Genomic DNA, 20,613 nt, shown 5'->3' with positions numbered 1-20,613 from the left:
TAGGATTCTAGGACTGCCGAAAGCTTTCTGGAGAATTCAGACATAGTGGCATAGAAATCTGCTTTTGTCAGATAGCCTGCATGGTGTTTGCCTGGGAGGGGGTTAGAGTCAGATGAGGGTAGTGGTCTGATAATAGGACATTGCTCTGGATCAAGGGAACAGCTATCACCCTGACCACTGTTCTGAGTTTTCTGTCATCAGGCCATCAACAGAATGCATATTTTTCAGCTCTTTTATCCAGCTTCCTTGCACCTGTGATCCGCCATTGCTAAAGTGCGGGGATCCCCAATGAGCTTATCATGGAATAGAAGAATAATGGGGTTTGCATGTCAGGAGCCATGATAACCTAGGTGCTGACTGTGATAATGTGGCATCATCTCTGTAGCAGAACTCAGCAGGAAAACATGTTGTGCACATTTTTCAGTAGATATGTTGTGCGTGAGGCATATTGAGACTGTCGTCACCCTGGGACCAAGTCTGAATGGTGGACAAAAAGACTCCAAAACTTTAAAATTATTCATGGGTCCAAAAAATGTTACAAGTATAACGGCGTGAATAACTATTAATTCATTTGCCTACATATCTGCATTGTGTGATAAGCACTGTAACTAATAGCCAGGAATTGGTTAAAACTACAGGGAAAAACTCTGTCACACCTCATCCACATTGCTGGGCCCATTAGGGGTCAAGGTTTTGTCTGTTACAGTGGGCATGCCCTTAAAGGAATCTTCAGGGTCTGCTCTTTATAGCACCCTATGGTTAACCACACACGTTGCACTTCAGGTCAAGATGAATGCCTAATGCAGGATCCAATGTCTAAAGCAAACATTACAGGCTGGCCTTACACAGCAAGGTCCGGGTACAGTCCCTAAGGTGTCACCAAGGGTTACTGATTTGGAAAATGCTAGATAGCCCAGGGCAATAGGCAGTCAGATCTTGATAGACATGTCAGAAGGAAAAAGGGAAAGATTAAAAGAAAAAAACTTCTACTAAGGGTGAAAGGTCCATTATTTAAGGACATTAGCCAAAAAAATGGAGCATCACAGAATGGGTGGGGTTAAATGAGCATGCACTAGGGCAGCCCTAGCAAGTTTTTTTTGTCAGTGTCCAATTACCTGTTGATAACCTGCATATAAAACCTGGTCTGTTAATATTGGTGTCCTGTCCTGTTCAATTAGGATATATTGTTTGTTTTCCCGTCACATACCTTGACGATGTGAAATTGATGTTCACTATTAATATATTATGTGATAAGTAAGATCTGACAGTCTCCATGTGCAACTGAAGCTTGCAAATCACAAAGCTAGACAATCGTTCTTTATTCCCTGTTCTGATGTGCTCTTTTTTAAAATTTTTCTAATGGTGGACTTTTAAATGTTTTAAAAATTATTTGTAAAGTATATGTGAACCCCGACTATACAACAGTTTCTTAACGCACTGTGTATCGTAAGTAATTACCATTTTTTATCAAAATTTTTTTTTCAGCTTTTTTTGTTTTTATTCTTCTCTGTATTTCTGTGCTGATCTTCTCCAATCACTTCTTGCCTACATGCAATAATATGTAGCATCCTCTACATATTATTCTGAACTATGTTCCTGATAGAGACAATTGTGCTTTTTTGCTTGTGCAATGTGTGTCAGCATTTCTGCTTGTAATCTCCATCAGGGATTGATTGAACAGGGTGACAATGCAGCAGATATTGAGAGACAATTGTCATTGCATATGTAAGGATCACCAAGTATTATTTTAATGAAAGCTGCATATTTAAGAAGTGTGAAAGCAACTTTTGAATTAATATTACATGTAAAAAGCTTAAATAAGACTTTAGTAATTGGATTTAAATCTACTTTATTCTTACAAACATACTGTTGTGTCGCTTATAGCAGAAAAAATACTATTATCAGGTCAGAGACAGGCTATGGAAACAGTCCCACTGTATGAATTTGTCTGTCTTGTACAGGTGAAAAAACATTTCATATTTCGAGGCTATACAGTATACCCAATATGATCTAGACATTACCAAAGACACCATAAATTATCCTTTTATTAAACAGGTTATAATTTTATAATGGAGTTTGCTTAATTTAGAACATTTGCAGCACACTTGTACAATAGTATCATTGAGAGAATGTTGAGATGTACATTCCAGTACAGACATTACTCAAAACTGGTATTCACAATGACAATTGCAACCATAAATAATTTGTAGCAGTTATTTGAAATTTTTAGAAACACTAGATAAGGTAGCATACATACAGCATGAATGGCTTTGCACCACTATTGGTGTTTCTACTAGCCAAGAGCATATAATTTAAACGAGAAAGGAGGGGCAAAGATGCACATAATTTCTCGTCCTCCAATCACAGAATGCTTTGTATTTTGTTAAAAAAAAAAGTTTTTTTGTGAATGAGCTTGGAGCGAGGAAGGGGTTTGGGGCAACTGGAGACCTTCATTGTCATCAGCCGCTGCTCTCATCCTCGCAGCACCCAGAAATCTAGTGGAGCAGGCTTATGATGAGGTATGCTTTTTCTACTATACCACAGCACCGCACACACAGCATACCTATTGTTACCGCTTTCCTACATAGCTGGTGCAGGAAATGCAAAAACATTTTCTCCTGGAGGTGGGCTTTATTAGTTCTGACATATTTACTTTAAGAAGATTGGCTTTTGAATTCAGAATAAGTACACTAGGCTAGAAAGTCTGAAACACTTCATTGTATGTATGTGTGTGTATTTCTATAACAGCTTACATACAGTGAAAAACATAGATGCTAAAGAAACATTAGGGACATTTCTACGATTTAGACATTTATACCTGAGGTATGTAATTATCAGTTAGGTAGGAACCTGAAATCTATTGACATTTACAACACATCCTAAAAATGTTTCTCTCATTTAAATGTTTTATAACTAGGAATGGGATTTTGGTGTTACAAGGTATATTTTTTCATAGAAGTAATCAAGTCCCCACTCTCGTTGCTTGTCAACAAATGCATCAATTTTCTTCAACAGTTTAAAAATGCAGGCAGAACCTGGAAGCATAGAAAGGGAAATTACTTTAAAACAGCAAATCTATATCACTAGGCTCTTTTGGGTTTACATCTGCTTTTTTCAAGTGTTTTCATTTTATTAAATTCTTTATATTAACTTTTCAAAAGTACATGCAGGAGGTATCATCCCAAATGGCAAATGCAAGTCAAAATATGCAGTAAACTCCATTTTATATAACAACAAAGGACACTCTTGGCTAGACAAATGCTCCCAAACCCATAGGAAATCATACATAGTAAACAAATACACCCCATCATTACTTATAGGCTATACAGAGCATTCAATAAGATAAAGTTCCAAGGCCTACATACCCAACCAAGACCAAGGGTTTAATTTGTGTTTACAACTATAAGGGACAATTCATAGATTCTGCACTGGAAGAAGGCCAGCCTCCACTAGGTTTTCTATGAGTCATATTCACACTGCAATGCAGCCTGTAGCTGAGCTACAGTGATCTGCGATAAAACGCAGATATGCTGCATTTTATCGTAGCACATTGAAGAGGATCGCATATCACTGTACAGCAGTGCAGCACACTGCACTGCTGTACAGTGACATGAATTAAGTGTTACATTTGTGCACTTCAAATAAAGTTCTTCTTCTTAAAAAAAAAAGGGGGAGCTATGTAATGCTCTGAATCACACACCATACAGCCCTCTACTGCCACCTTACTGCAGCTGGAATGTTAGTTTGTGAACAAGCTCTAAAGGGTGTCCAAAAAAGGCATGTTATGCAAGGAAAAAAAAATAGAAAATCAAAAAAGAAAGGGCAGTAAACGAGATCACCCATTACTCTAGGCAGGCCCCTACTGCCTAAATTAAATAAAAGACGATCAACCTACTTGTACCAATGTTTACAGTAGTATTTTCTTAAAGGTCATAAACTTATATCACTGAAGCTACTTACCAAACAGTTGCTCTATTTCAGATTCAGGGACATAAAATGGTGGTCCTACAAGAAAACACACACAACATTACTCAGTTTTCATAAGGCATGGAGCATGTTGTCTTTTGCATTCTGGGAATATTTTACTGGGAAAAATATCTAGCAGTAGACTGAAACATTGCAATTTTGTTCATCCATTGCCGAGATTTAAACAACCCTGCCAGATAACACAGGCAGCCTAAAGATATGAATTTTCATAACTGCATGAATTACTGTTTTTTTATTGCCTGGAGTTCAGCTTTAACCCCTTCCAGCCCACCATGGCATCCCTTTAAATAGCTCAGAACGCCCAGGAACTGGAAGGATCACCATATGTGCGACCTGTGGATATTATAGTCCAGACTTTTGCCACTGCAAGTGTTTACAGGAGAAGATCAGTATTTATTCCTTTTTCTGTCAGTGTGACTTCTGTCTCATATCACATGCCTCATTTCCCTCCTAGCTCTAGTGCCTGCCCAGGTATAGTAATGTTCTAATCTTGTAGATAAATTCAGTAAGCATCAGCGTAGAGCTGGGTACATCCTAACTAGAGCTGTTAGAGGCAGAGATATACACCCTGATCAGTACCTTTCTTCCTGTGGTATTTTCCTGTATTTCTCTTGCTGGCTGCTGGCTGAACTTTGGATTGTTGGATTACTGGATGTGCCTTACCATTTAGCTTGCATTGCCTGAAAATATGTTAGGACAGCGAGCTGTAATTATGCCTCTATTTACCCTCTTCTCGGGTCTAGGAGTTTCCAGATCCACTACTCCAGACCAGTGGTGGAGCCACTGGTCACTGTATGTAAGAAGGTTACACCATAATTTATGTTATCTTTAAATCATGGAGCGCAAAGTATGTTGTAATTATTCATGGCACATACATTGTCTGGTGGTCATGCAAACACTTGCCCTAGAAGACCACCTCCTTGTATGCATAACCAGGTTTTCACTTTACTTGCTACTGTTTGCTTCAAGTTTATCTAAAGGCAAAACTTTTTTTTTAAGCTTTGGATAGAGTGGAGAGGGATTAGAACCCCTTTCATTTCAAGTTTTATTGCTGTCTGTGGCTCTCTTAAGGAGATTCACCCTTTCTATTTGTCCTGTTTACCATTATAATTGAAAGTGAAAGAAAATCCCAAATTTTGGGTTGTCCCCAGAAAAATTATTTAGGGGAAATCTTTCAATGGGGACTCTAGTTCTGGTGCCATGGGGGCCCCAAGGGATTTCCTTAATTTGCAGGAATTTCCTCTCACTTCTTGTTTGGCTATTGGACAGGAAGTGGAGGGAAATCTCTGCAATGGGACACAGAAAAAGATCTGACGGGTTATAACCCTCTCTTGCTGTATCCAAAAAGATAAAAAAATGTTTTCATATAGTTCTACTTTAACTTGCTATTACAAAAATCAGTATTAGGTAAACAACACTAGCCATAGCATCAATAGATATACACTGTTGTGCTATACATTCAAGAGAGTAAGGAAAACTCCAAACACTAAAATAAAGTTGAGAAACTGAGTTATACAGAGACAAAAGTGAAAACATTAACGGAAAAGAAGGGCCAAAGCTATTTTGACCCTCTTTCTCCTGGGAATCACAGGAGTACACTTTGTTCTGCACTCATTTGGCCTTTTTCAGTTGACAGTAGGCTAAATCCTGCTGTTGGCTGACATCACAGGGTTAGTCCAACTTCTGTAGAGATTCTGACTTTAATGTCAAGATCCACCCAATTGCCTCACCGGCAACTGGCTCAGCCTCTCAGCATGCCTCTGAGAGCCTGAGCGAGCTGCTCCCACCCCATCCACAGCCAGGCGCTCCAGTGAGAGCTGCTGGGGCAGAGCAGAGAGCCGGTGACTGACAGTCACCGGCTCTCTGCTCGCCAAAGACAGAGAACTGATCAGTTATGCATCCCCCTAGGTGAGTGTGAATGTTTGTTTTTTTAGAATCCCTAACTTTTCTTTTAACGTATAATTGCATCACTGATTTTCTTTATAGTATATAATTTTCACCTATGTAAATGTTAATTCACTTTCTTTGAATGCTTTTTTTTGTAGATAAATACTTCAACTATTCCTCTTCTATTTCCAGATATTGACTAAAATCAAGACTTGCCCACCCAGGATTGTTTTCTCTTTCATTTGACCTGTAAACCATGTGACCACACAATGCTCTCTAATTCCACTCTAGTATCATATAACTTTTCTATAACTGTAAATCAGAGTTCACACATTTTGCAGTTTCTGAAATATGATGATCTATGGCAGGCCTTGACATTTCCACTCGCCTGCTCGCATTTCGTGAGTGGAAATAACATGGGGGCGAGGGCCAGATCGATCAAACAGCTGATGGATATGGAGCGGGGTGCCGGAACCAGAGGCGGAATAAGCTTTCAGACATTTAGGCACTCACGCACTACCCAAGGGCCCAGAGTCCTTAGGAGGTCCTATGACAGGCTCCTGAGAGGATGGGGAGGGCCGCAGGGTGGATTGTGCATGCATGCTCCGAGTCCAGTCCGCTGAGAGGAAAGAGAGACTAACAGAGCCCAAGGAGGATACTTCACAGACTGGTGAGAACTCAGCATGTAACAGTGGGATGAAAGGGGAGAACTGTCTGTGACCGGCGTGCTGAGAAACGGAGTGTGACAGGCTGAGAGAGCCAAAGGGGAGACGTGTGTGTGTCTGTCTGTGTGTGCTTGTCTGTGTGTATGTGTTTATGTGTGTGCGTGTCTGTATGTATGTGTGTGTGTGTGTCTGTATGTATGTGTGTGTGTATGTACAGTATGTGTGTGTATGTGATGGTGGTGGGGGCTCTGTATTCACTTTATGTAGTAGGGGGCCCTGTGTGTGTTCTGGGGGGGGCATTGTACCATAATGGAGACCATGTGTTCTAAGAGGGGGGATGTGTGCTCATTATAACCTCAAATTATGGGGGGATGGTGCCATAATTGTGAGCAGCAGAAATACCAATCACCCCCTTTTTTGCCCCCCTTCCCCCCCTCTTTTTCTCTCACCCCCTTCTCTCTGTCTCTCAACCCCTTTCTTTTTTTGGCTATGGGGGGGGGGGGGTGAAGGAGGGTATATATTTATTTCTGTAACTGTATTCTGCATAAAACATTTAGCAGTGTCAACTCCTCCTATCTATCCCAACGCTCCTTCAGCGTTACCTATAACGCTACCACCTCCCCCTCTCTGTTGGGGTCCCCCAAGGCTCTGTCCTCGGGCCCCTTCTCTTCTCCATCTACACCTCCTCCCTCGGCAAACTGATACACTCCCACAGCTTCAACTATCTCCTCTACGCCAATGACACGCAAATTTACCTCTCCGCCCCTCGCCTCACCCCTTCAGTCTCCGCCCATATCACTCACCTACTGAACGACATATCAGACTGGATGTCGCTCCATTTCCTCAAATTGAACCTTTCCAAAACTGAGCTCCTGATTTTCCCCCAGCCCGCGCCCCCCACCCTTTCCATCACGACCAACAATGCCACCATCAGTCCCACCCCGCAAGCCAAAGTCCTAGGTGTCACTCTAGACTCAAAGCTGTCCTTTCAACCCCATGTCCAATCGTTGGCAAACTCATGCAGACTCCACCTCCGCAACATCTCAAAAACACGTTAGTTCCTAACCCCAGACACTACTAAACAACTCATTCACTCTCTTATAATCTCACGTCTGGACTACTGCAACTCCCTTCTCACCGGCCTACCTCATCACAGACTATCCCCGCTTCAGTCTATCCTGAACTCAGCGGCCAGACTCATCCACCTTACAAATCGCTCCGCTTCTGCCACCCCCCTCTGTCATTCCCTCCACTGGCTCCCGATTGCCCAACGCATTACATTCAAACTACTAACACTGACATACAAAGCCATTCATAACGATGCCCCAAACTACCTCAACGACCTGATACCCAAATACCACCCAACCCGTACTCTTCGCTCCTCACAAGACCTCCTACTTTCTAGCTCCCTGGTCTCCACCTCCCTCGCCTGACTGCAGGACTTCTCCAGGACTTCCCCCCATCCTCTGGAAAGCACTACCCCAATCCATCAGACTGTCACCTACCCTCCTCACCTTTAGGCGCACCCTGAAAACCCATCTCTTCAGGGAAGCCTACCCCGCCCTCACCTAACAGCCGATCCCCTCCGCTCCTCCTACCACTCCATCCCCCACAGGCGCTTCCTCCTCTACCACTTTCCCCTCCCTCCTAGATTGTAAGTTCGAAAGAGCAGGGCCCTTGACCCCCTCGTGTTTTGGTTTGTTACTGTATTGTCTCATGTTCTGTCCCCCACTATAACGTACAGCGCTGAGCAAACCTTTTAGCGCTATATAAATACTGTATAATAATAATGAGAGAATTTACGAGGGCATGTTTAGGGGAGGGATTAGGGATGTGGTAGGGTAGGGGATGGGTGGAGCAACTGGTGGTGAGTAACTCCTAAGGCCTGGCTAGTAGCTCAGGACTTGAAATTTTAAGCCCTGATCTATGGGACTTTAAATAGCAATTTGTCTACCTCATGCCAGATATTAAAATTTCACAAAGCAACAAGCAGTATATCCTGACACTAAAAAAGTATGAAGGTTAGTATAGCTAGGAAGAAACGTAACAGTTTATACCAATTTAAATGGCAATGGAAGACAGTGAAATTAATGTGGTAACAAATGAAGTAGATGAAAAATTAGCAAAGACTTGACTTTCTTACCAAGCATCAGTGCTGCCACATAAGATAAAATAATTCTTGTAGGATACATAACAAAGACATTTTAGTTATCTTACCTGTCATCAACTTTGGATCGTATTCATGGACTACAAGCAAGTAGCGGCTATCCTTATTTAGTAATGGTAAAATAACACTGGCATAACTGTTCAAAAATACATGATAAAATGAAGTAAGTAAAAAATGCAAAGTCATAACAAAAAAGAACGGAAAAACATATGTGCAAAAACTGTATTTTCTACCTGTACACCCATCATGTTTCTGTATATATTGCATGTCTGTAGCAAATGTCAAAACGAATCAATACACAGGTTTTATAACTAGCATTGCTTTACAACCAATGCAGTGTGAATATTCTCTTGTAGCTTCCCAGAAGATGAACAAACAATCCAACCCCCCCTTTCCTCACTGCTGGACCCTAAGGCAGACCATAGACAATGCAATTAATTTTCCTGCAACCATAGGTTGCTCGATTCCCCCATTAGCACAGTCAGTGTTGATGGGGAAATCCCTCCCATGGAGTGGTTTGATTAGGGTTTGATTACTACACACAAGTTCTGCTGCTGGGACAGGGACAATAAGAGGAGATAGGGGGTGGTAATTAACCCCTGTACATTTGGATCTGAGAGCGATCCTGTGTTATCTCCTGTGTACAGAGGGAGAGAGAACAGCCCGCACCTCCTCATAGCTCTCTCCTCCTCCCTGCTGATATCTGTACTAATGTTGGCAACCCAGAAAGCTGTGTGGGCTGCCTGACTTGGCCTCCTTAGCAACCAATGACATTATCGGCTAGTAAGACGCAGGTGAGCATCCTGCACAGTTTTTGGGTTGCTGGGTTTCTGACTTTAATAAGATAGCAGAAGGGAGGAGGAGATTGCTGGTGCGGTCTGTTTACTGCAATGGTTAAAAAAGTGTTAGCTCATGTTCAGCTTCAATTTATTAGTCAAGTCCATCTAAATCTGCTAGTCTAACACTACCCTCTTCCAAGGCTGACAATTCTGCTCTCCAAATGTGTCTGCTTTACTACTTTGCCCAGAATGCAGACACCCTGTTACTGGGCAGATCGCCAGGTGAAATAAAAGAAAAAAGGCCCCAAAATAAAACTAATGCATCAAAGGATTGGTAAGCTGCAATATATTGTGTTTTGGGTTTTGGGTTTTATGCCACTGTAAGTAAAAAAAAAAAAATCAAAATGACCAGTAAGCAATGTGACTTGATTACCTACTGTACAAGAGATTACATTGTTTTCATAAAGAGAAGGCAAGAGAAATGCAATTTTATATAACATTTATAATTATTACTATTACAGACCGTTCCCTTTCACATGGGTTAACAGCGACCAGTGCGCCTCTGTCCCATATTCCATCAAACTGTCCAATGACTGAGCTGAGAAACACAAAATAAAATCATGGTAATCCACAGTTATTCATAATTATATCAGTTTTACACATATTTTACTGAAAATAATTTCTTGCTCGGCATTACATGATACTGAAGCACCACTATGTAAGTAGGGTAAGAACTGATGTTTATATTTCCTCTTGGCAGGAATGACAGTTCTTTGCCCTTTTGTCCTTACTTTAACAGAATTTTTAACATTTCTAAACTGTCGGCATGACATCTTGTAGCTCCAAGCAGAAAGCTCAGGAACACATTGGACTACACCAGCATGGTTCTGCTTCTGTGTTTGACTTGGTCAGAATAAAAGAGGAATAAAGGGGAACTGGCATGATCACCGAGTATTTTATGGTTCAATAATTTTTTTATGAGTTTTATGGTAACAATTATTATTATTATTATACAGGATTTATATAGCGCCAACAGTTTGCTCAGTGCTTTACAATACAATGGGAGACAATACAGCAACAAGACCGTTCAATACGTTCAAGAGGGATAGGAGGGCCCTGCCCCTCGGAGCTTACAATCTAGGAGACAAGACATGAAATGTAAATCGGAGCAATCCAAGACATGACAATGAAACATCCATAAACAACAGTGGTAGCACAGTAAATTAAGCATATAGAGCTATTGTCCGACATCAGACTGATCTACAACAAGCAACATGGAGGTATGAAAAACCTACAAATGTGCGGTGGCTCGAAAGGTAATAATTTAACATAGGTAGTGGTCAGGAAGTGGGAACTGCAGCTTGAAGGAAAAGAAAACAGTCAAGAATAACCAGGTATTTTATGTGAAATGTCTTAGAAATGAAATAAAAGGCAAGCTTTACAAGAAACAATATTAATACGCCAATGCCTACATTTATTGTGATATTCAGGGTTAACATGCACTTTAACAAGAATGAACAGGGAGAGATTCACTAAAACTGGTGCATTTAGAATCTGCTGCATCTGTGCATGGTAGCAGGGGCATATTTACCACGAGGCAAACAAGGTGTTTGACTTGGGCAGTTTTTTTCAGGGGGGCACGCCCTGTGCTCTGCCTCCAACCACTGGTTCCTGTGTGGTGACATCGCACCGGTGACCAGGAGCAGATGGCGCTGTGTATGAGGAGTCTCTGTGGGGCACCGGGGCTGGGCGGCAAGTGGAAGATATCCTAATGTGTGTGTTTTTTTATAACAGTGATGGATACATTGCACAGTAAGCTTAGTTAGATATAGACAGATGCAAATGGTCAGAGACCCTGGAGAGAAAAATATTTTTTGGACAATATAAATGAGGGATCAGGTAGGAAATATAAGCATCAGTTCTTACTTTTGCCCTGTTTACATAGTGATGCTGCAGTCATTTACACAATGGGTAAAAAGCTGCAGGGTTCAAAACCCATTTTCATCCAAACCTGTTTTTATTTTGTTCTGGATAAAGCAAGTTAGGGTCAGAGTCTCTGTTGGGTTTGTAATACTATTTCTGTCTCCATCTCATGATAGAAAGTAATGGGAAATCTCTCCAATATGGGCATAGACAAAAACCAAGAAACATTTTTACTAGAATGTTTTACTGTCTGTGTGTTCTTGTCACGGTGGTGACTGCATCCCCCCATATTTTCTGGTTCCAATAAGTTTTATGGTTATTAAAGTAAAAAAAAAGTTTACATACAAAATTGTCTCAATATATGTGTTTAAAGTTACAATGCATTATTGCACAAGATTTAAGGTGAATTTGAGCACAATGGAGAGCTATTGCAGTGCTTTACCACTGCAACAGCTCTCTGTTGCCAGCTGCGGTAGGGGGTAGTGTGATGCGGGATTCCTGTGTGTCCCTGCGGTGACAGACGTTTTACCATTCAGTAAAATGTCTGTCACTGCATATAATGTGAATTCACCCTTATGCTCTTGCAGGAGCTGTTTGTTAACATGATACAAATTTGCAGTCAATAATCATATGGTCACTAGGCATACACTTTAACTTAACGCTAGAACTAAAGTCACTGCAAAAGGGTACACATGTGTAAAAGGCATGTATAGTGGCTGCCAATTGTTGTATTAAATTGTCCAATATATATATATATATATATATATATATATAAAATATATACAGTGAAGGAAATAAGTATTTGATTCCCTGCTGATTTTGAATCTTTGCCCACTCACAAAGAAATGATCAGTCTAAAAATCGAATGGTAGGTGTATTATAAAGCAACTGCACTAGCAGTGCACTTGAAGTGCACTTGCAGTTCACAGTATATTTACCTTTTGTAAATCAAACCCAAAGTGTTACTACAGTCTAATTTTTTTTTTATAAAAATAAAAAACATGTTATCCTCAACTGCTTTGTGCAGTGCACAGAGCGGCTCAGATCCTCCTCTTCTCAGGTCCCCTGCTGGAGATCTTGGCTCCCCCTCTGCTTTGTGTGCCCCCATAGTAAGCTGTTTGTTATGGGGGCAAACAGTGTCTGCTCGCTCCCGAGCTGTACATGTATGGAGCTGTGCTCCATAGACTCACACAGTGGAACTTTGCCCACCCCACCCTTCCTCCTCATTTGATTGACAACAGCAGGCTCCTGCTGCTGCAAGAGTGCTGTGTGAAGAAGAGAGGGGAGAAGAGATGCAGCCAGGCACAGTGCTGAATCTACTCTCCCCTCTCTCCCCCTTCACACAGGGAAGGGTAGGGGGGCAGAGAAATAAAAACCCTTTTTTCACCTTAATGCAAGGAATGCATTAGGGTAAAACATGTTTAGCTTTAATATCACTTTAAAGCCGAAGTCCTGTGACTTTAAAATTAAGAAAACATTTTTGATAATGTTAAAATGCTATATGACAGGAAAAACAAATATATAATGGGAAAACGTAGTAAAATTCACACTTACTCAGAAATGTCATATATGTTACAGCAGTAAAGTGAAATGTTTCCAGACGTGCTCTGCAAATAAACAGAAACATCAATTAATGTATAGGAAATAGAGGCATCTAATATACACAGAAATGCACCAATAGAGAATTTCCCTTCATCATCCAACAGCCAGGAAACAGGAGTTTAGATACATCAACTGATGAACCCTCTACTAAAACCTAAACGGCCTATCGTATTATCTTCAAAATAGAAGCCGTAAAGGTTATGCAATAACATTTACTACAATACTTGCAATGTACACTGCGGAATAGGAATGGGATTATTTCTCAACAGGTAGTGATGGAGTGTCAGTGTAAACTGCACAAATGCTGAAGGAAGATGTTCTGCCCAGTTCAGTAATTGGAAGTCATAATTTGAAATAAAGCTGCATATTGGTCATAGAAATCTTCCAGCACTCTGTAAAGTTTCTGTTTAAACACAACCTTTTCAAAAGTAAATATAAGATGTGTGCTAAGTGACAGAAAACAAAACTATATATTGATGATGCCAGCTACTACATGCAGAAACCTTTACCAGATCATTTTCAAGGAATAACTATTTGCTTATTTGTCGAGGAACACATATATGGGGATTATTCTACAACTAATGATACTAATAACAAAATAAACAATGACACCAAATGATAGAACCATAAATTTGGGCTAACCTTGTAAACTTTTGCCCCAGGTATCTCTGTTACTGATTCTTCAACATAGGGAATGTTTTGCTCTTCAAAAAATTCCTTTAATCCCAATTCGCAGACATCAGCCCCAACGATGTTATGTCCCATATCGGCCAACCTGTGATTACCCAAAATGTGACTATTATCTAGGGCTCGAAAAACTAGTCCCACATGTTTTCATACAAACAAGAATATTGGGCATTTCTAAGCAATAGATAATATACCTTTTATTGGTTTTCTGTTGCAGTGTATCAAGAAAGTCATGAGTTTACTTGTGGAAAATCTGAGTGAATCCTTCCATTCAGACTAATTTAATATACCTTAAAATCTGTGAAAAATAGCTTTTGTAAAAGAGTGAAACACTGCCCTAAGGAGGAGGTTATTGTAGCTCCCTCACCAGATGAACCCTGGCTATACGCCATCTTGGCAAGCAGTGGAGCCCTAGCAAGAGACCATCCATGCACACAGGCTCCATTCTTCTCTGGAAGGCTCTCTGCTGTCTATGTAACCAACTGGTGCCTTAGATTATGTGGCCTTCGATAAATACACAGAATGTAATGAATATAATGTAGAACTGTTAAAGTAATTAGAATGTTTAGAACATGTCTAATGGGAATACACTGGTATACCATTTCATATCCACTGCTTTTCCACATAGAGGAAAGAAAATGTTGAGCTTCTCCTTGCCACTTATCATTTCATTTAGGAATTCTTCAAATAACCTGAAAACAAGTAAAAAAACACCATTAAAAATGTATGCATTAAACTAGTTAAAGCAGATTTCCTGCTTACAACCTGTTTTTCAAAACAACAACCAGAACGACCACTTTCAAAAGTTTGTATATGTTGTTAAACACATAAAGCTGTAATAAGGTCTAAAATCACATTTTCACAAGAAACCCATTTGTTATTGTCCTTTGCAAATCGATTCAATCCTTACATATGCTACTCGAAAGTAAAAACAATTAAATGCACAGTCCATCAATGTGCTGTTTGTGAGAAATAACATTTGTTACATGGTCAGAATGAAGGCAGAAGAGACATTGCTTTGGTGAAGCTTCAACTATTTACATGCAGGTTGAATGCCAACAATGATGTGGATGCCAGAGTGAATGAACAGTATAAAAAGATAACTGCTGCATCTATTAACCCCTTGCTGCTGGTGGTACACATATATATGTGGTAGCATTGACTGGGCATAAAGCTGTGCTGCCAAATATATGGTACTTTTGTTTGTGCTGAGACCACGCTAGATTCCATTGCTCCAGCATTGAGACCAAGCTGTCATCGACAGCTCCTCGTCTTAGACTTACAATTGGGAACTGGAAAGAGGGGCTCCAGATCAAATGATCACTGTGATAGCCAGTCACGGTGATCACTAGTTTCAGAAGCCCATGTATCGCTTTCTCCTCTGTGAGGAGAAAAATATATGTTGTATCTTTGCAGACGCTCCCTAAAAGTCAAAGTCTTTTAATAACAACTAAGGACTGTTCTATTATGGGTAAAAAAAAAAAATGCACACGTGGTATCTGCATGCATGTCAGGAATAGGAGAATGTATTTGCTGCTGTTTTCGTGGTGGGTGAAAGTAATCTAGTAGTAATTTAAATTAGGAAATAACATTTACTACCAAAGGAACGTCCAATTTGTCCTGAAGAAAATAATTCACCTGGATACACTAGGTACTTTCAGAGATATAAACTAAAAAAATCCCATCGCCAATCAAAGAATGTATACAATTATGCAGCTGTGCACCAGTGAAAACCACCAATAATAAATAACACAAAAAACAGCACAAAAATTAAATACATAAAAATAATCACAAATAAATAAATGTCCGTGCAAAAATATATATATAATATTTCAAACATAAGTCCTTATTTTCCCAAAAGGATTTTCAAAACAATGTTTCAAAATGTGCTTCCACCTAATCACCACGTGAAGAATAATATTGACCGCACTCACCAGATGGAGGTGAGTAATAAGCCTCATAGGATATAAGGGATCCTATAGCCCCTCAGGAGGAACTCAAATCGCCTTCACCCTGCTTAGATACAGCAATCGACTCCACTCTACTTCTCCATGGAATCCTCAATAGTGTGCAAGGAAAGAAAGGCTACATAGTGTAATACTGCCACTCAATACCATATAAATCAATAGAATAAGGACACTCACATGTTTCAATAAAATAACAGGCCTTGTTTAATAGCCTCAAAGGCTTCAAAGGAACAAGTTTCCAAATTGTAAATATAGGGATCTCACGCTTTAAGGATCACTGTAGAGGATGACCAGCTTTCCACCTCAAAAATGGCTGCTTTAACCGCAAAAGTCGGCGTGCGTTCCAAATACCGGAAGTGACGTAGGCCAAGAAGACAGCAGACCAGAAGTGCATCAATGCATTTCGCCCCACCCACAGTTTTCACAAGTCTTGAAAACGCCCTGTGGGTGGGGCGAAATGCATTGATGCACTTCTGGTCTGCTGTCTTCTTGGCCTACGTCACTTCCGGTATTTGGAACGCACGCCGACTTTTGCGGTTAAAGCAGCCATTTTTGAGGTGGAAAGCTGGTCATCCTCTACAGTGATCCTTAAAGCGTGAGATCCCTATATTTACAATTTGGAAACTTGTTCCTTTGAAGCCTTTGAGGCTATTAAACAAGGCCTGTTATTTTATTGAAACATGTGAGTGTCCTTATTCTATTGATTTATATGGTATTGAGTGGCAGTATTACATTATGTAGCCTTTCTTTCCTTGCACATTATTGAGGATTCCATGGAGAAGTAGAGTGGAGTCGATTGCTGTATCTAAGCAGGGTGAAGGCGATTTGAGTTCCTCCTGAGGGGCTATAGGATCCCTTATATCCTATGAGGCTTATTACTCACCTCCATCTGGTGAGTGCGGTCAATATTATTCTTCACGTGGTGATTAGGTGGAAGCACATTTTGAAACATTGTTTTGAAAATCCTTTTGGGAAAATAAGGACTTATGTTTGAAATATTATATATATATTTTTGCACGGACATTTATTTATTTGTGATTATTTTTATGTATTTAATTTTTGTGCTGTTTTTTGTGTTATTTATTATTGGTGACTTTCAGAGATATGTACAGTTTTAATAACTCCTGCCCAAGAAGCAAAACTGTGTTCAGGCCTAAAGGTTTGTTTTACCTTTGTCATTAAGGGGTCAATTATCAAGCACTGTAACAGATGACTAGAAAATAATTTATATGATAAATATCGTCAGGTGTCAAGGAATAAACATAATACGCAAAGGCAATCATATATAACAAAAACTCTTACGGATGTACATCCTTTACATGAAATCCAATTTGTCTGGTTTTCCATTTTTCCTTCCAGTCCATTTCTGTAAGAACACGGTTCTGTTTTGTTTCAGTGACGTTGGGGCAATCCGACATAGTACAGGCCTGAAAAGGAAAGAAAACAATATCCTTTAATGAAGGTACGGTAGAATTATTACTATATTTAAAACGGATGATGCCACCTGCCCATCCTTCAAGCAAGGTATACTCACACATTCACACTCCCCTGACACCACGGGGTTTATTTACTAAAGCTGGAGAGTCCAAAATCAGACTCCCTTCTGCATAGAAACCAATCAGCTTCTAACCTCAGCTTGTTCAATGAAGCTTTGGCAATGAAACCTGGAAGCTGATTGGTTTCTATGCAGAAGGGAGTCTGATTTTGGACTCTCCAGCTTTAGTAAATAAACCCCCACGAGTCCACTCTGCTTAAGCTCCTGTGTTGGATGGTGAAGGTTTACATGCCCTCCCTCATGGTGAAGGTTTACATGCCCTCCCTCATACCTAGAAGCCCAGCTTCTTCTGAGCAATTAAATGAGTAGGTGGCTAAAAAACCTGGAAGGTGGGGGGGATACTTTGTGATGGAGGAGAGGAAGGTTATCAGAAGACAGTGTTAATGGCACTGAATTGGAAAATTGACATTTAACTCTTTAAACAGAACCGGGCACAGTTTGGCTTATAAAGGAATCTGGAAAATTAGCCTTTGATTATGAATTTGAAAGCTTACCGATGAAATTTATATGCTTACCCCCTTGTTAAATTTGAATTGTTTATCTGATGATGGTTCTGCAACTTAAACGAGAGGCTCCCTAAGCTCCAGACAGTTGTTGCCCAGTCAATTGCCTATCTTAATGCTGATATTCTGGAGTGGATTCATTAAAGGCAAAAAAGCTGTTCACTTTGCAAGGGAAGTTGAACTTTGCAAAATAATTTTCCCCAGAGCTTAGTGAAAGCGGTTAAATTTCACTTTGAGACGAACACCTAGTCACATGCAAGGAAAATAAAAAAAACATTTTGCTTGAATAAGACTGCATGATGGAAGGCAGCAGAGGTTCAGCTCATTCACTAAGCTCTGAGGAAAATTCTTTTGCAAAGTGTAACTTCCCTTAGAAAGGTAAAAGCCTATTTGCATTTAGTAAATCAATCTCACTGTCTCCTAGCATTGAGTCTAAAGTTGTCCTGAGGTAAAGTATGCTAAAGCTAAATCAGAGGGCAAAAAGAAAAATATAGCTCTGCTCCTTGGATAAACATGTGCTTTCAAATAATACATATAGGGGCAGCACAGTGGCTAAATAGTTAGCACTTCCGCCTGGCAGTACTAGGGTCATTGGTTCGAATCCCAACCACGGCACCACCTGTCTGGAGTTTGCATATTCTCCCTGTGCCGGAGTGGGTTTCCTCCAGGTACTCCGGTTTCCTCCCACACACCAAAGACATGCTGGTAGGTTAATTGGATACTGTCTAAATTGGCCCTAATATGTGTACGTATGAATGTAAGTTATGGATCTTAGATCGTACACACCTTGAGGGTTAGGGACTGATGTGAATGTACAATATATATGTAAAGCACTGCATAAATTGACAGCACTATATAAGTACCTGAAATAAATAAATAAAGAGCAAAATTAATGTGGCTGCCACTGTTAATATGTGCTAAATCAAACACAGTGTACAAAAAAAACCACCATATGTAAACATTAACTGCGCATATCATAAACATAAAGCAAATTAATGTGGCTGTCCTGGTTTATATATGCTAAATCAAACACAGTGTACCTAAAAAAAACAAATATGTAAACGTAAACTGCACATATCACCAACATTCAGCTTGTATTCCATCAACTGTGACTAAAAACATAAAGTAAAAGTCCAATTAAAGCAGAACTTCACTCTCTCAATCAACATGGACAATTTTTGATCTTTTTTTTTTTACATTTATTTAGTTACTTCCTGGTTTCCATGCCTAGGCAAATGATGCCATACATCCCAAGAGTCTTCAGGAGGGGAGGGAGGGTTCTCAGCTCAGCTAATGCCTGAGCTAATGGCAGATGGATTCCAGGAAGTCAGTGCTACATGAAGCATCTGCCCTTACTCAAGATAACCACTGCTAGAAATACCATGTTTAGGTGACTATTTCTAGTGTGGTCAATAGCGCTTGTGGGGCATTCCTCTGTATAATCACCACTGCTCCGTTTTGATAGAAGACATACAGCATATAGGATGAATCCACTCAAAGGGAAGAATAACAGGAAGAAGATCTCTTAGCATAAAACCACTCCAATATGTTTATTTAATAAAAAACAAATATACACTCACATGTTTCAATGCTTTTTAAAAGTATCGGAGCAGGCAGTGGCCATCTTTTTCCTAACACACAAGCTGTTTACACTGGGTGCCGGTTTTAAAAGGCACTGAAACATGTGCGTGTATATTTATGTTATTTATTAAATAAATGTATTGGAGTGGTTTTACGCTATGAGATCTTCTTTCTGTTGTTCTTCCCGTTGAGTGGATTCATCCTATATGCCTTCTGGCAAATCAGAGCGTTGGTGATTACACAAGTGCTATTGACCACACTAGAGATAGTTGGTCACCTACATATAGTGAATGATAGTCTGATAGTCCATGTGGGGCAGACAGCACTGTCAGGTGGAGCATGATACGACGTCTATAAGAGTACTGGCACTTTTTACACATTGGGACTTTATGGACTTTTACTTTATATTTTTAGTTACAGTTGACAGAATACAAGCTGAATGTTTGTGATATGTGTAGATTAGATATGTTGTTTTTTTTTTTTTAAATCAGAGGGCAAATATAATTCTATCACGTATTAGCTTGAATTTGAAGAGAATATTCAAGATTATTGCATAAGCCCAATTGTGATTATTTTTAAAGCTGATCTATTGTAAGAACTAATCCAAAGCTCCCCTAAAACCTCATACAGACAGAGTAGCAGATCCAGCTGGAAGTGGGAATGGGTACCTGTCAAAACCTAGGTACCTGCCCCTCCCCCAATAAAAAATAGAGTGCCAAAACCTAAAGGGGGTGGGGGGAGACAGTCAAATAGAAATTCCCCTTTTGGGTGAAGTTCAGCTTTAAGTGAAACATCATATTATCTGAGCTGTGACCTTCTCTTTCAGCAAAGATCATGTGATCACATGCCTAGGCATTTTTGTTATGTGACCAGCTGCTATGGCAAACTAGAACAATACTGAACTAGGTTAAAGTTGAAGGGAAGGACCACCAAGGTGATATTCTTGGAAATATTGCCTGTGCCATGTGCAACACAGGAAAGACGGGGTGATTGGAGAACTGAATGCATGGCTAATGACCTGATGTAAGAGTTAAGGATTTGGGGTTCTAGGGCACTGGGCTGACTTTTCATTGGGGTACAACCTATATGCTAAAGATGGTTTGCACCTAAATGTAAAGGGGTCTGCTGTACAAGGGTAGGAGTCTTTGACTTCAAACCACCCTTAAAGGGACCGTTCTTTTCTTTGGCTCGGGGATTAATGGAAAGGAAAGAGGGAATCCAGCAGCTCTTATATGGTGGATGATCAGGAGAGTTCAAGAACCTATGTGTACTTGTTATTATAAAGCGCAATTTAATTGCTTTAAGGTGAG

The 20,613-nt window shown here is 40.1% G+C and overlaps 1 protein-coding gene across 1 annotated transcript in view; it reads right to left on the bottom strand.

The window, feature by feature from the left end:
- Positions 1–1,832: 1,832 nt before the first annotated feature.
- The window catches only part of TPMT (thiopurine S-methyltransferase), a 37,720-nt gene continuing 18,939 nt past the window's right edge, over positions 1,833–20,613 (bottom strand). Inside the window, exons 2-9 of the mRNA XM_089682269.1 lie at positions 16,967–17,091; positions 14,297–14,389; positions 13,653–13,785; positions 12,963–13,015; positions 10,009–10,083; positions 8,757–8,842; positions 3,961–4,005; positions 1,833–3,035 (exon numbers count right to left, since the gene is read on the bottom strand). Coding sequence (XP_089538395.1) covers positions 2,914–3,035; positions 3,961–4,005; positions 8,757–8,842; positions 10,009–10,083; positions 12,963–13,015; positions 13,653–13,785; positions 14,297–14,389; positions 16,967–17,082 — 723 coding nt within the window. The 5' untranslated portion in view covers positions 17,083–17,091 and the 3' untranslated portion in view covers positions 1,833–2,913. The remainder of the gene's footprint in view (positions 3,036–3,960; positions 4,006–8,756; positions 8,843–10,008; positions 10,084–12,962; positions 13,016–13,652; positions 13,786–14,296; positions 14,390–16,966; positions 17,092–20,613) is intronic.

Source organism: Staurois parvus, unplaced genomic scaffold (assembly GCF_062004578.1).
Source record: "Staurois parvus isolate SC_StPar_1 unplaced genomic scaffold, SC_StPar_1.0 ptg000287l, whole genome shotgun sequence".
Taxonomy (NCBI): domain Eukaryota; kingdom Metazoa; phylum Chordata; class Amphibia; order Anura; family Ranidae; genus Staurois; species Staurois parvus.
This window is presented reverse-complemented; position numbering and strand designations above follow the sequence as displayed.